Source organism: Neodiprion virginianus, chromosome 5 (assembly GCF_021901495.1).
Source record: "Neodiprion virginianus isolate iyNeoVirg1 chromosome 5, iyNeoVirg1.1, whole genome shotgun sequence".
Taxonomy (NCBI): Eukaryota; Metazoa; Arthropoda; class Insecta; order Hymenoptera; family Diprionidae; genus Neodiprion; species Neodiprion virginianus.
The window spans coordinates 23616220-23632391 of record NC_060881.1 but is presented as its reverse complement, the minus strand read 5'-3'; the positions used below and the strand labels follow the sequence as shown (position 1 = coordinate 23632391).

Below are 16172 nucleotides of genomic sequence, written 5' to 3'. Positions count from 1 at the left end.
CTATGCTGATCACATCTCTAGGGTAAATATTGTAGAAAATGTGTTGAAAATTTTAAGTCCACCTTTGCAGATAATTGGAAAATCGTCAAATCACGGTGAAGTTTGGAAAACTGAAAAATTTGAAGTAGAGTAATTGAAAGAACAAACTAATCAAAAAGTAAGAAAATGGGTTTGAAAATTTCTAAAAAAATAAAAGATAGAATATCAAACCCGTGGTGGGGAAGATTTGAAAATGCGCAGAGATTTTTCTTCGCATAACCATAATATCTCCCATTTCAGCGAAATTCCGATTCAAAGATATTTTCCACACAATTTTGGGTACACCTATATAATTTACGGAATGAAATCGGTTCACCTAATAATTTCATCAGACCTTTTACGACACGTCGATAGTTCAATTTTATCAAGTTTATCAGTTTTCTATCCCGTCGACGTTTAAACGCGCCTATATTAGAACGTTTCACGAATGAATGCACATTTATCCAGTTGTCGGTGTGCAATTGGCGATTACAGGCGCAATAATTCTCCAGTTGCACGCGGTCATTGTGGTGTGGTCCATGAGAAAGAAGTATATTCGAAGCATCAAGCATGGAATATAACACATTGATCTGCGTTTGCGTATGCGCAGAACTGCGTGATTCCTCTCCGGCTGTCCTGACCGGGTACGCGAACCAACAGGTGACGAGGGAGACACTCCCTCGAACAACATATCCAGGTTCCCAGTCTTCGGTGCCCGAAACAACACAAAATATTCAGTGCACCGTCATCCCCTTCGTTCCCTAATTTCGTCAGCAAAGCCGCAACCGCGCGAGTGAAAAGTGCCAAAATTTGGTTGGGAAACATCGGTTGAGAAGAACAAGAAAAAAAGAAAAAAAAAATTAAAATAATACTCGCGTGTTGTAAAAAGAAGCATAAAATCACTGCGAGTCGTTTATCCGACGTGTTAACGGTCCGGGGTATATAAAAATAATTCATTTTTCACTAGGCTAGATTGATCATTTAATGCGGATCCTGTTATCTGGCGAAGTGTTTACATCGTTTGATGCGGTTTTTGCGTTTACGTTATAGTAACCGGATTGATCTACCGTGTTTAACAAACTCAACGGTTCCAAGATATTCTATTTTTGTCAAATTCGTGCCAACGAACCGACGCGCAAAATTACGTAACCGTGTAACTTTCTTGTTTAACAAACAATAATTGTGTAATGACACACGATACTCGGACCCATGGTCTGGCGGACAGTAATTCATGCATGCTCACCGGTGAACATTGCTCGATTTATAAATCATCGTGCACAACGTTTCTAAAGTAAACTGTGAGTGAAAGCAATGAATTATTGAATAGAATTAATTCAGCGGCAGCGTAAGTGGATAAACTGAAATATGTGAATTTACCACGGTAATTTATTATTCCTTGCTTTAAAATAAAGCGTTAAATTTTGTCAATTTGTGTTATACGTATAATATATATATATATGAATGCGATTAATGATACATCAGTGTGTATTGGCAGTGCCTACCAATTTCGTCACGTTAAATTTGACAATGAAAATCTCTATCGCTACTGACAAAGAATTAACCTCACAGAAAAAAAAGTCCCTTTTTCCGTAGATACGACATGTAAACGTTCGATGAGTAATAAATACGAGTATTCGTACGGAATTCTTCTTCGACTCGTGACATGTGATAGTAATCTTTAATTACAACAAGTACCAAAATTCAAGGGGAAGAGTGATTCAGAGGTAAGATTATCGTAATATGTATACCTTTGAGTAGAAACTGCTAGCCAAAAATTTGGCAGTCACTAATTACTCTGACCAATTCTAAAAAATGATTTTAAGCTGGACATAATTTTATCTATTTATTAGAGAATCGAGGCGAACTTACATTAGGCGAAGTAAGTTCTTTGTAGTGAATTCTGGCTCCGTGAATTCATCCGAGAAACTTGGCAATTCATTTTCATTTTTCAAACTCATATGGTTTTGGTTTTTATAAATTCTTGCAATATTCTGCGAGGTTCATTTTTATTCGCGGGGTATCTGCGTAACTCTATGATTAAAACAAAATTTCCAGGGTTTCGGGAATGATGTGGGTATTAATTATTATTGTTCAAAGAAGAAAAACTAAATTTACTCTATTCACATGACTTCAGTTCGAATTAATTTACGATTGCCCTGTAAATGTCATTTAATTAAGTTGTAATTAAATTCGATAATCAATTTATGTCAGATTTTTTTTCTTTGCATACCTGAAGAGGACGCAAATTTTGTGCAACGAGGTTTAATTATGGTTTTAAATCGAACTGGATATCTTGAGAAAAGTCCTAAGGTTTCCAAAGTATTATCTTCGCAATATTACGTTAGAATACTAAAAGGCATGACATTTTTCATAAGTTGTGCAGAAAAACTAAGTTCCGAGAAACAAAGCTATCTGTAGAAGAAAATCTGTTAAAATTTTGCCTAGAATCACAAAAACATACCAAAAACCAGTCGAGATATTAGAGAATTAAAACCGAAAGCTGCAGGAGAGTCTACATTTTTCGAAAATAAAAATTTGTACAAAAAATGGTAAAACTTTATTCTACCACGAGTGTTGTAAATTTTTCAAGAAAACAATTTGTACGGTGTATTGGAAAAACCCGTAGACATTTTCCGGGTAAATTTTCACCACGGAGTAACAAATTAGGGATCGGATGTAACAAGAACATCCGCTTCGCACTAAGCCCGACAAAACAATAGAGCGTTGTTAATTTCGGACATGATCTATCGTTCGGTCCGTGGATCGAGGCTACTGCGATAATCATCGATATTAAAGAATCTCGGCAAACGGCCATATAACAGCCGTTCGTAGTCCGGTAGCAAATCGTGTAGGAAAAAATAGACCGAATGGACGAATATAAAAGAGAGAAGATCGATCATAGCTCGTCGGTTATTATTAACCGAAACATTTGTTTCTCGTTCGAGATGTGTCAGCTGAGCCAGCCCGGGAAAACGATAAGATATTCGCCTTTCGAATCTATCCTGCCAAAGCTTTGACTCCACTTGTCTCGCCAACTTTTATACAATGCCCAGTTTACACTCGACTTTACGACTTCTGATCTAGCGATTATACGACTTTGGAGTCTGGCAGGTATTTCCATCAGTCTTAGCGCCGATGCTCTGATGCCGGGGCGGTCTGGACTCCAAAGAGAGAGAGAGAGAGAGAGAGTGTCTGTTGACTGAGAAACATTTCGTTGGTTGGATAGATCCTAGGAAATTTTAGTAAAATGGGTATCGTTACGAGTAACAGTTCAAATACTGTCGGAATTGGAAGAAAATCTGGCAGAAGTGATTATTTACTTTGATCGCAACGGTCAACAAGAATTTCGAGTCTGGGTTCTGGATGTCAAATTTTGACTGATAATAGAAAAAATAGTTTTATTGGATAAAGTTAGCTTTCGTAGAAACCAGAACGATATTTCAGATTTTTGGAAAAATCACCTATTTTCGCAGATATTTATTGTAAGTAACAATTAAACATTTAAATCACTAAAGAATTGATAAACAAGGTTCATAAATGAATATTATTCCTAGTTCTTCCCATGTTCGTTTGGACTTTCTCGTATGAAACCACAAACCTAATTTCCCATCATATACTTTCATTGCTCTGCTCCTGATAACGTCGTTCAAAGTCAATCACATTTTGGTGCAAACATTTTCCTCGTTCTTCCGAATGGGCATCCATATTATCAATAATAAATGAAAATTTTCGCAATTATTCGATGTATAAAATAAAAATTTATCAATTTGAATATAAGCTAAAAATAATTTTTTTTTCTCTTCAACTGAATTATACTTTGAATTCTCTGGTTATTGAGATATTAAATTTGTTTGTTTTCTTCAATTGAATACAGTTGTTCAGTCACTTGAGGCCTCGAAATGAATTCCGCGTTGCATCAACACTAAGTTTTCACAATCCTTACAAGAAAGTACCATATCTACGTTGACCACAATTAAAAAGAATAGTAAAATAATATACCTACTAGATCTTTCAGCTACCTACAGCTAAAAAAATCGTTTCAATTTTGTATTTTCTTCGCATACGGTAACATGTGACAATCATTGAACATTGTTCGGTAAGCTAATCTGAAAATTTCTCTCTTCTCTCGTATCCTTATCTTGTCCGATCGCGTAGACACACTCAGCCCGATTGATTCTGACAAACCTGATCGAGCGTTTCTCGTTTAATTGTCAGAGGTAGTCAGAGTCCAACAGATTCGGAGAATTGTGTACCTAGCATGGTAACGAGTTATGAAAAATTGTACGGAGATCAGGTTCAAGTGCATCGTTATTTCAGGCTCGAACAATGCCCCAAGGAGGAGTTCATTGGCAGGGAACTCAAAGAAGAGCTTGCGCTCCGGGGGCGCATTGGAACGTGCAGGTAAAGAAGGAATCTACCCTATTCCTACAATATATCTATACAGGTGTACATAGTCGTGAATATTTATATGCAAATGTAGTCGTTGCAATGCAGATACGAAGTAATGAGAATCAGTTAAAAATAATTGGACGGCGCGTTGTACGGTAAAGTTTTGCGACCACGCTGACTACTGAAGTAGTCGGAATAGAGTAGAAATTGTGTTACAGGTGCGCACTCGAGGCTTCGATAAGTAAAGATGCGGTGAAAATATTTCTACACGGTTATAAGAACTACTCGGAAATGAGCCGAAGGCGAGTTCTTCTCGATGAAATGTTGATAGAATCGAGACATAAGAAACTAAAGAGTTGCAAAATCGGTCAGTGAAGTGATCAAGGGATATAAGTTGAAAGTGACTGAAAATAGTTTGATACATGCAGAACTGTGAAAAACTCTTAAAAGCAGCAGTTGGTAACATTTCAGATCAACACTGGAGTTAGGGTGGTGTTAAAAAATCCATTGGTATAAATAATATGTTTGATTGCAAAGGTATAATAAAAAAGTAGTTTGATATGGTTACAAGGTGCTTGAAATAGTTTTCAGCCAGCCGGAAAGTAGTTGGTGAAACGATCGGGAAATAGTTTGGGTTTGTTTGTGGCAGTAAAAATAATCTTTTCTCGAAGTGTTGTAAGTCTTTTAAACATTTTTTTAATTAGTGGAGAAGAGTTTGAGGATTTTTTTAGAATTTCCAAACCGTTTAAACAAAGTCTTATCTGATAAAAAAAAAAATTGAAAGTGCTAAAACAATATAGAAAAATGAATGGGTCCATCATGGACCCAATCTTGAAACATTTGGAAAAGAAATTATGGCTCAATATTTACAAATAATTAACCAATCGAATAAAAAATCTGAAAAAATTCAGGGTACTGTTTCAGAGTTGCGGAAGTTACATAAAAAATTTTGAACAGTTTTAAAAATGTCAAAGGTCAGACTTTGGTTGGATTCGCATGAAATTCTCTATGTATAAGTTGAAACGGTGAAAGTACAAATTGAGAAAAAGGTATTTGGACTTACATTTGTTTTAGTACAAATCAAGTGAATTAGTAACAAGTTGATAATTTTTCTTCACGTTGCTAAGATATAGGTATGTAAAATCTATAAAGACAGACAGGAGAGAGAGAGAGAGAGAGAGAGAGAGAGTGAGAGAGTGAGAGAAAGTGAGATTAGGATAACTTGACTTTGATTATTTAAGCCACGGTAGCACGATGCCTAATCGACCGACGAGACAAAAAATGAGAAGAGCACTCTACGCGAGGTAGAGAGAGAGGAAAAAAAAAAACTTTACACGAAACGAGATAAAAAAAGAAAAAGAAAAGATAGGAAAAACCGAACATGCCAAAGCGTTCGCGGCAATTTCGCGGGCATGAGATTTGATGGCCATTATCAATGCATGTAGGTGTGCACGTATTGTGTATACACGTAAAGCGGGCTTGGAATTTTACGAGTGTTCGCGGTTAGACGGCTGGAAAAGCGGATCAAGTACCGCACGTAACAAAGGCTCGAGTCCTCAAGAACGCGAAAAAGAAGCAAGACTTATCCCGCGGGGCTTTCGTTTTGAACGCTCAGGTCGATTTTTCCCTGAATGTCTGAAATGTGCGAGTCTCTAGTTGCCTCTACTCTTTATCCCTCAAATATTTTTATTCTTGAATTCAGTATTCGCAAAGATCGTTAACTATATTAGTTGTAATTGAATTATTCGGGAACGGACAGTTTTAATAAACAAAAACGAAAAAACTGTATAAAGTAATGAATCGGTGGGCGTTGTTGATAGCATAAGCAATGCAAAGATTTGATAAGTTATTACCATAATATTTGATAATAATCGGCAGAACGGACAACTTATGTACATGGCAATATTTTAGAAAATTTAAAGTAGACGCAGTAACAAAAATAATAATATCTATAATGGTAATAATCGTAATATCGATAAAAGTGATAAGAATTGAGAGTTGATTAAAGGAAAACATTTGGTAATTGAAACAGCACTTCTGTGAATCGTTTTGATAATTTAAATAATTAACGAGTCCACCAACCGACCAATCTGTTTTCAATTAGATTCAGGAGGGCGAGATGTAATATTTAGATGAAGGTTATTTTAACTTGTCATACAAGCAAGGGATGAAAACTGGGAGGGCTCAGTGTATAATAATATGAATATTTCAACGGTTATTCATGTTCAATTTCCGTTGAACACAGAACAACTAGTCTCATATAATTCGTAGTTCATAATGCAACAGATTATAGCGAGTATCCTATATTGCTATGTGTATACATATAATGTATATATATATATGTATATATTCTTGATCAATTCATTTGCTTCCATATCTCATTCTACAGTTGAATCCATTAATTACAACGATTTCATTAATCATATCCCGATTTGCAATTACTAAAAAGTTGTTGACGGGTTAAACTAAATTTATTGCGATCAACGACTTATACCATTTGTATTTAATTATGGTTCAAAGTTAATTCGTATCTGCACAAAGTTTGTTGTTTTTAATAATTTCGAAAGAATTACATTGAAATTGAAATCTGTGTTGAATCATCAGTTTATACATCAGCGTGCACGATTGCGTATAATTATAAGGCACATGCTTGTTACGCAAACCAATTCCTTGAACGGCATTGATATTCAATTTGCCAGGTCGTTAGAGGGAAGGTAACGACGCGCTGCTTATGGCACGCTTGCAAAGCTCTCGGCATCGGACTTTTGCTGATGCTTTTGGGTGCCTGCATGGCTACGATCGGTAAGGCTTATCACAGCTTAATAAATCACACGTATATATACATTTTGAATTTCACCGCTACCGTGATTTTTATGTACTTCCATTCAACATGGCCGTAGGTGTGTAAAAATTGATATTATGCTGCGGTGCTTTCGCTTACACGTAGATATCCGCAGTGTATTCTCTCTGTGAGGAAACTGTAAACGTTTCCACTGATGATGAAGTTTTTTTTTTCAAATCGATTGTATCGATGGACTTGAATTTTTTTTTTCTTGGAGAACTCGAACCTATTCATTTTACGATCGAAACTTTCGTGTGAAAATGGTTTTTGTGAACGTTTTCTGGAATACTAATTGCTTTTTTGCGCTTATTAGAGAAATTTAAATTTGCAAAATAGCGTTCTAGAAAATTCGAGAAATTGCAACGAAGAGTGATTCGAAATGCAACAAACAATGTTACGTGTCTACCTACACGCGCAATAAGCGTGAGCACAGTTGTTTTGAGTCAAATCAAAATTCCCTAAAAATCGAGCACTGTTCTACATTCGTCGAATATTCGCAGGTTATTACGCTGATCAGCTGTCAATGGCGCAGGAAATTCGAGGCAACTTGACGGTCCGGGTGAAAAACGAGTCTCGAGGCTTTCATCTAAACAATCTGAGCTACGCTGGACCGATCGTAATGGGAGTGGGAGGTAAAGTCAAAAATTCCATCAGTCACGCATATGACATTCCAACGACGAAAGCGAAAATGAAAAAAAGCAAAGTACCAACGAGTTACGTTGAAAAAATTTCAGAGAATACACCAGAGTAATTATTCAACGACTAAAGTTATCTGAACTGTAAAACGCTTATGCAACTGTCTCAATCTTTCCTTTGATTTGTTTTCTTTTTCTGTAGCATTGATTAGATAGATAGAAGTAGTTAGTTAAAACAATGAACATAAATTACAGAATGGAACAGGGCATATTGATATACGCGATACTAGATTCTCAATCCGTCTAATCGATGACAGCTTTGTTATTCTTCTGTTACGAAAGTAGAAACCAAATTTATGTACCTGCTGCGACAGACATCGACGACGTTTCAAACCTGTCCAGATTTTCCCGCCAGCATACAATTCGCGATAACAGTTTATTGTACCGTGCATTCAAACGGTCAAGATTCAATGCCATACACCATATAATACACCTGTCACAGCGTATGCAAGCGCAAGCTGCTTTTGGACACGCGTAGAACGGCGTCAGCATTGTGCGCGATGATAATCGAATAGTGTTATTGGGTAACGGAATTTCGAAATCTTCAATTTCAATTGATAATATGAATCTGAAGAGTGATGTGTGCGTAGAATTTCGTAATTACGGAGAATAAAAAAAAAAAAAAGTATGCCCCCAGAGAGATTTGAACTCTCGACCCCTGGTTTACAAGACCAGTGCTCTAACCCCTGAGCTATGGAGGCTACATGCATATCGTGTTTAAAAAGTAATATTTCAAACAGATATGACTTAACGTTGACATTTATTATTCATTGACGTCTATTTGCCAGTTTTTAACGATTTAGTAGATGATTGCCGACAGAATTTGTTCAAACTTTTCGAACCACTGCGACATTGATCAATATTTTGTAGATCCGTTTATCAATCTGAAATGTGAATAGAGGTATCGTTGAATTTTGTTTTCAATCCGATTCGCGATATTTGAACAGTAGAAGTGATTTTTCGGTCATTCTATCAATATATAGCTTCAATATTTCGAGTCTTGAGATTTTTGGAAAAAAAAACATCAAATTTTCAGATGAAAATTAATTTAACATTCACGTCTTGGATTGATCAAAAAATAGTTGCTACCTGAGTTAGTGACGATTCAAATCTTATCATTGGCAGTGATTAGTGGAATAAAAACATATATCTTTTTTTTCATCGATGAAATTGATATAGATATCGTGTCTCACTGACTTAATTTACAATTTCTTGTTTCTGGAACACGCACCGAAATGAATAAACTTTCATGTAAGACTTGAAGTATTCGCCAAACTTGAAAGTAGTTTAAATTAAAACCTGCGTTATGAAAAATTCCGAAGTGTGAAATAAATAAATTGAAAATAATCGTACACCGCCAATTTTCAAGGTTTCATCGTCGTGGCGGCCTGCGTGATGACGTTCGAGGCGCGAGACAGCGCGGCGAAAGTGGTGCCGGCGCGTTTTCGTTTCAACCAGAACACGCCGTGCAAGAGCAACAAGCAGCGGAGTCGAAGGTCAACGTCGTGTCAAACGACGCGATGGGACCACCAGCTGGGTCTGTTCCGCGTGCACAGAAGTCCGAGTCCGTCGACGCACGAGGTGTCGAGAAAACGGTTGACGGCGGAGCTGATGCAGTTCTCGAAGAACCTGGAGGAGAAGAATAACCCTCAGCCGATAAAGAAGAGCCCGAGCGCGCCTAACCTTGCCGCGAAGAACTCGCCGCGTAAGAAACCCAGTCGGTACACGGGCTGCGCGCTGCTGAACGCCGAGTTGCTCAAACGGCACGCGATGTCGGTCGATAACGCGGCTTACAATCCGCAAGTAAGCAGGGAAAGCCTCGAGTACAACAAGATATCCGAGAGCCAGGTCTCGATGGCCATGGATCTCCACATGCCGAACAAGGGGGGCCCCGTTACTCTCAAGATAAAAGACCGATCGGACACTGCTCAGCGCCATCAGCTGCTCAGACAAACGAGGATCGACGACGACGATCTGCAGATGGAGCTGCGCAAAGGAGCGGCCGGCGGGCACGCGGGGAAGTACCAGAGCTTCGCCAAGTACCCGGACGACTTTGTCTCTCGAAAGCGGAACTCCGTCGACCTACGGGTGCTCGAGGAGCTCGAGTTCCGGCGGAGCCCGAAGGATTTCAGGAAGATCTCGTCGCCGAATTTTCGAAAAATGTCGCTAGATCGGGTCGGCGGTGAGGCGAGAAAGACCGACAGAACCCCGGTTGGGTACAGAAAGGCGAGTTTGGACTGCCGGAAGTCCCCCGATATACGGAAGAAGGACTACCGGAAGTGCTCGATGGACAAGTGCGCCGCTGATCACTTGTCCAGCGGAACGCTGGAAATGGAATTTCGCCCGCGGTCCGATACCGGGGAATTACCTTTCAGGCGTCATCGGCACGGCCGTCAGCTCTATCACTCTAGGTCGGACGACAACAGGCGGAGGTCCTTCGACAAGCACAGGAGCGACTCGCAGTGCAGCAGGTTTTCATTGAACACACAGAATCAGCCGACTCCAGACGGACTTGCCACTTATGAGCTGAAATACTTCGCTACTAACGCTTCTCTCGACACGGACGGGAGTCGCGGCGACGTTTCCGACGACAGTCACACCGTAGATATTGAGGGAAATGGACTTCCGGCTGATGGACCGACCGAGACTGACGCTCTGCTCGAGGAACCGGAACTCGAAAATTTGACCGAAGTGGAAGTTGAAACTTCCGGCGATGACATTGATGCCCCAGATGAGGTGGATGATACCTTGGATTGCAAAGTGGATGAGCAAGGAGACGGTAATTTGATTACTCGAATTTTTTCGAATTTTTTATGTGAAAATTCGCTCTGTTACCGCTTGAATCAATTCTTTTTTCATTTCTTGTTGAGAAAAGTGTTTTAAACAATTTTGATAAAAAGTTGAAACTGTAAGATAGTCACAAACATTCCCGTTTCTTGATCAATCTTCAGGCTCTGAATTTTGTTTCCAGGAAATGCGTAGTTCCGGTTAGCAGACCAAACATGAACGATGCCGAGCTAACCGTCTGGAATGAATTTCTGTCGACGCGATGACTTGGGTAAGAAGAGGAAATAAAATCGTGTCACGTATACATTCGTAACGATACTACAGATATTCAGAGAGGATCTATGCAGTAAAGATGTGTAGATTTATATTCAAGTTGTACATTGTTTAACTCAATTCAGACAATCAATTTTTTAATCTAACGGGGAGCATTGAAATAATTGCTGTTTTTATAGTTAGCTGTTGAACGATTGAATGTATATACGGTAATTTAACGTTCCATCGGATGATAATAAGGAACAATTCGTTGATGCGCGAGTTATGCATTATTCAACGGTTACTGATTCGATGTTGTACACTTAAGTTCGATAAGTGATACGATTGTAGTAAATACGTAGTCGTTGTCAACTCGTTGAAAGCTCATTGAAAACGAACAACTAGTACTGTGTTCATTTAGAATTATTTCGAGCCTTCAAGCCTTTGTTCTTTCACTCGTCATTGTTCAGATAATTTAAATCAACACCAATTAAAGTTCAAAGTACAATCTGCAGTATTTATTTGCATTCTTAATCATTGAAAATCCGCGCTACTTTATATCGCGCTTAGTATTGTAAATTAAATTGTGTTCTATCAATAGGCTCGGAAGACCTACAAAAAGTGTAAGAAATATAAACGCACAAACATTGTTGATTGTACCTTTACTCGTATCTAGGATCTAGTTTGATCGTTTACACAGATAACAGGTACAGGAGGAATGAATGATAGATAAAATAGATACAATTGATCGTTTAAACAAACTTCTCGAAAGTCAAGAATGTAACTTGACAAGATGATAGATTCTGATAAATCCACAAGGAAGCTTACCGGGGGTTCCGGACCAGGTGATGGATGAAACGGGCCTTGTAGAAGTTGATTTTCGCAAAGTAGATGCACTCACTTCGATAATTCAGAGAATTCACTTGTACGTAACGATAATGTCACAAGAGGAACACTTTATGGGACAGAAACACAGATTTTCAATGATCAGATCAATTCCGATACGTGTAACTCTACTTGCTTGGCAAACTTCAAATTATTGACGACTCGACGCAACACTGCTATTAATCGCACTTGATATTTGTTCGCTCGTAAGACGCGGTCTCGCCGAGAGACGATTTTGAACTGAACTCTAGCGTAGACAACTGGCTATTATATATCAAGGCTGCGTTCCGGAACTGAACTGCGTAGTTAGACTTTTCGAGCAAAGAAAAGTAGATAGCTTGGTTCTCGTAGCTCCGATCCAGTCCCCCTGGTCCGTACCCCCACCACTTTCTGTTCTCCCGAAAGCTTCGATTGATATTCAACAAATTGGTTTGTTAGAAGCACAAAAAAAACAAATCAATATCAATAAATATCACAAATTATTCGTTACTTTTGCGAATACAGATTCTTGGCCTACTAAAGTTTCACGCGTTGGCGATTCGATCGACGCAATTATTTGAATACTTTTAGGATACCTGCTACGGGAGGATTTCTATTTTGATTAATCAGATTGATTATAGTTATGAAATTGATGGAGATAATAAGCTAGGATTAAGCCCTATAATAAGATTGTGATCTGTAAAAAGAGTATAGAAAAACGAAGGTAAAAAAACAGTAAATGAAAGTAGACGAATATAGAGCGATCCTGTCCAACTCGAAGAGCATCGACTACGATACGCTCACTTCTTTCAGAATTCAAAATGAAAAGGAATTGTATCAGGGTTTTATAGGAAATACGAGCTTTACTTGGATTTGAGGCATGATATGAATTTTTTTTTTTAACTTCTGTACACAACAAGTACAGAGTTTTGACTACGAAGTATTCGTTTCGAATTTCCGTTGAAATTTCAAGTGTCGTGTCAGTGTCAGGTATTGTTGGAAAAAATTGACACCTAGTTGATAAAATTGAGGAAAATATAATCACGTTTTTACAGTAAACCTGGCTTTCGGGTATAAAAAGTGCTAGACATAATCGAGCAATACAAATAGATATTGTAAATATATACGAACGAAGTTCACTAGCTACTCTAACGGATTCTAGGAACTACAAGACATATAATTGAAATTGACAATCACTGGGAAATTAAGGAGGTTATAATCTACGGAAGAATTAAAGCAACCTTTTGTTGTTCGCAATTAATATAACGATTTTCTGTGTCGGTTAAATTGATGTTTTCTTTTTTTTTTTTTTTCTTGTGATTAGATCCTCTACTATAACAAATTTTTAGTAATTAACTCACGCAGGACAAGCTAATTCAACAAGGTGTGTTGTGCAATTTCAAACAGTCATGAATACGCACAATATGCATATATTTATATGTAAAGATGTTATAAATTTTAGATAAAAATCATTCGACGTACATACAAAGAGAGGTGGAGAAGAAAAAAAAAAAAAAAATGAGAAAAACATAAAAAGCTGTGATCAATGTGTATTATGTATGATTTATATAATATAGATATACGTAATACTTATAGCGTGTATGGTATTATATATTTAATGAAAACCGTATCGCGGCTCTACGTCGAATTTTACACCATACTGAATTTACAAAAGTATGCAAATGCACACATTCGTATGGATAATCAAATATACCGCGTGTGTGTATAATTCGATATTGTTTACACATACATATCACAATCGTATCACATTCATATAATTGAAGCATCATAAACACGTACCCACATACATTATACGTACACATATTATATTATTGTAAAGAATTCCCGAAGATTTTTGTATGTTATATAACAATATAATACACACATATGTGTATATATACATATACATATATGTATATGTATATATATATATATACTGAATATTGGTCAAGATGTTGTGAAAAAAAACAAAAATCCAAAAAAGTTGAAAAAAAAACAAACTGTGATTTATAATTGTTGCATGCTGATTGTTGTGATATACCCATTAATATATTGAACCTTGAAGTTTATACACCCCGTCTTTTATTCCAACCTAATACCGTGCTCACGATTTACTTTGACAAGTGTTACAATTATTCCATTCAATTTAACTCGTCTGTGTATTCGATTTAACGATCCACGGTTGCGATGTCATTGATTCTTTGAAATTTAGGCGATATCGGTATCAACATAAATACTCAATGCTGTGAATATCTCGATGCTATATTTGAATAGTTACGCGCAACTGTATTTCGTTTCGTAAAGTAACCCCCGGGTAAATTGTTTGCACAAAATATTCCAGACATTATATTCCTAGAGGTGGCGCAAACACGACGAGAGTTGTCCACACTAAACCTTTGCCGCAAGCCATCGTCATTATCAATGCAATCATGTTGCAGTATCGCCATGAATTTCGTGAATTAAAAACACATACATCGTACAGAGGTGTGTGAAAAGAAAAAAAATACAAACAATTCAAGGCTCGAGTCTATCACGATTATGTGAAAAAATTGAAACTCGAGTTGAAACTTCAACATTTCGTAATCCGAACTTCCAGCGAGAACAACGCAATTTCTTGACGATGGGAAAATTGTTTTTTTACAGGACGAGCTACCGACGGTAGCGTTAACTTTGCGATACAAGTTCGCGACATGCTTAATTCGAAAGTTGTTGCTGCGGCAGGAGGAAAAATAAATTGGGGAACAACTTCTGACGGCTTTTGAAGTTCCGAGTCGGGTCGAGCTTGCAGCTTCCTCGGCGAAATTACTCCGTAGGACCGTTTGGGGCTCAGCGGGTCATCCCTCGGAAGTGGTACTGCGGCTCCGTTCCCTCCAGGCGAGAACAGGACTCGAGTAGCCATCTTGTTTTATCCCTGCAAGCTCTTGGGCCTAGTGTTCCCAAGGGAGGAAGTGTGGCCGGTATACATGCAGGCCAGGAGCGGCGCGTTGTAAAGGGAAGGCAGTAAACTGCGAAAATTATCAGAATTCTAGCCCGTCTCTAATTCTTATACCCTGGCCGTAACTACTTTATTTTCCCCTTACGGTCGTTCCTGCTTTCAAATAAAAATGTTCACCCTCTTACTCGGCATTCCGTGTCGGACATCGGTAGCTGCAACGGTTGCTCGACCCTCTGTAATGCTACATCAACTCTCGGAATGATTACCCCACATTTGATAGTTTGCGTTTATACTCCTACACTCTGAGACAAGATTAACCCTTTGAGTCGCACGTTATTTCGCTTAGTCAACTTTTATAACAAGATAGTATTCCAGGGTTTTCCCGGTCGCTGATTACGAATCTGAAATGAGATTTCGATGATTCGACGTAGCGGATCCTACGTGGCGGGTGAAAATTTTCAAATTTGATTCAATGCGGCTGAAAAACACTATGCACAGGTTCTCGGGGCTGCTGATCGGATTCGCAATGCTGAATTTTCAAGATCTGACACAATATGTGTATAACAGTATGCTCGGAGTTAAACTTTGTTTTCACGAGTTTGCAGAAAATTTTACTCAGCACGTTACTAGTAAATTTACTTGACCGAGTTAAGGGACTGTTAAAAAAATTTATTCACATCATAATTCATCGAGAACAAAGAACAGAAGCAACAGTTTTCGTCAGAACTGTAAGCCAGTGAAATTTCAGGGAAAGTTGGAATAATTTGTGACGACGGATTCATTTTAAACACAGAGGAAAATTTTTCGAGTAAAAAAATATCGCGGGCGTCGGACGTCTGGGTTTCCAGACCCTTTATTGTTCAAAGGTGTCGTCAAACTGATACGGGAACGCGATGCTAATGGCGACGCGTATATGCCGAAGTAATACGTGTAACCCGACGCGTATCCAGGTTCAAAGAAGACGAAACAGCAACACACGACCCAACATTGGCCGGTGAAGAGTTGGATAGAAATTTTGATGAATTGCGAAAGATCAGATAGAGAGGAAAGTTATATGGCCGAACATGTCGCGCAGCCTGCGCGGCGCTGTGTCTGATTAAAGATACTTTATGTCGTCCATAAAACGGGAGCGGAGGGATAGGGATTTTTATATTTTTTTCTGCGCGAAAGAGAAAGAGAGAGAGAGAGAGAGAGAGAGAGGGGTGAAATCTTGGGAACCATAATACATCTGATCCATAAGGGTATTTGGTTTTATTACATTACCTTGGATCTCCCGACATTTTTGTTGGGCGAAGTCAAAGGACCTCTGTATCATAGAGGGAACGGCACCTACTCCAGTCAGCCACGCCACTTGCGAGGCGTCGTATTTACATGTTCTTCGCATATGCGG

At 38.4% G+C, this 16172-nt stretch overlaps 2 protein-coding genes and 1 non-coding gene across 5 annotated transcripts in view; 1 reads left to right on the top strand and 2 right to left on the bottom strand.

Moving 5' to 3' along the window:
* The window catches only part of LOC124304353 (fibroblast growth factor receptor 2-like), a 37784-nt gene extending 35280 nt beyond the window's left edge, over positions 1 to 2504 (bottom strand). Inside the window, exon 1 of the mRNA XM_046762438.1 lies at positions 2480 to 2504. The gene's annotated coding sequence lies outside the window, so the exon portion shown is untranslated. The remainder of the gene's footprint in view (positions 1 to 2479) is intronic.
* LOC124304352 (uncharacterized) lies at positions 674 to 13745 on the top strand. 3 transcript variants are annotated; one of them, XM_046762436.1, is made up of 7 exons: positions 674 to 1363; positions 1612 to 1742; positions 4336 to 4419; positions 7107 to 7209; positions 7750 to 7881; positions 9314 to 10723; positions 10916 to 13745. In XM_046762436.1, the coding sequence occupies exons 3-7, from the start codon at positions 4345 to 4347 to the stop codon at positions 10924 to 10926; spliced, it is 1731 nt and encodes a 576-aa protein (XP_046618392.1). In that variant the 5' UTR covers positions 674 to 1363; positions 1612 to 1742; positions 4336 to 4344; the 3' UTR covers positions 10927 to 13745. The 3 variants fall into 3 exon arrangements, with proteins under 3 accessions (XP_046618392.1, XP_046618389.1, XP_046618393.1); XM_046762433.1 differs by having other exon boundaries at positions 674 to 1742; XM_046762437.1 differs by lacking the exons at positions 674 to 1363; positions 1612 to 1742; positions 4336 to 4419 and adding an exon at positions 4915 to 4944.
* Positions 8573 to 8645, bottom strand: Trnat-ugu (transfer RNA threonine (anticodon UGU)). The gene has a single exon. It is a non-coding gene; the product is annotated as a tRNA-Thr (tRNA).
* Positions 13746 to 16172: the final 2427 nt, after the last annotated feature.

Excerpts from the sequence above, each read along its gene's own strand:
- LOC124304352 (XM_046762436.1), top strand. The coding sequence starts at position 4,345 with ATGCCCCAAGGAGGAGTTCATTGGCAGGGAACTCAAAGAAGAGCTTGC. Across the intron at positions 4,420-7,106 it reads GGGCGCATTGGAACGTGCAG|GTCGTTAGAGGGAAGGTAAC; the intron begins GTAAAGAAGGAA and ends TCAATTTGCCAG. Across the intron at positions 7,210-7,749 it reads TGCCTGCATGGCTACGATCG|GTTATTACGCTGATCAGCTG; the intron begins GTAAGGCTTATC and ends GAATATTCGCAG.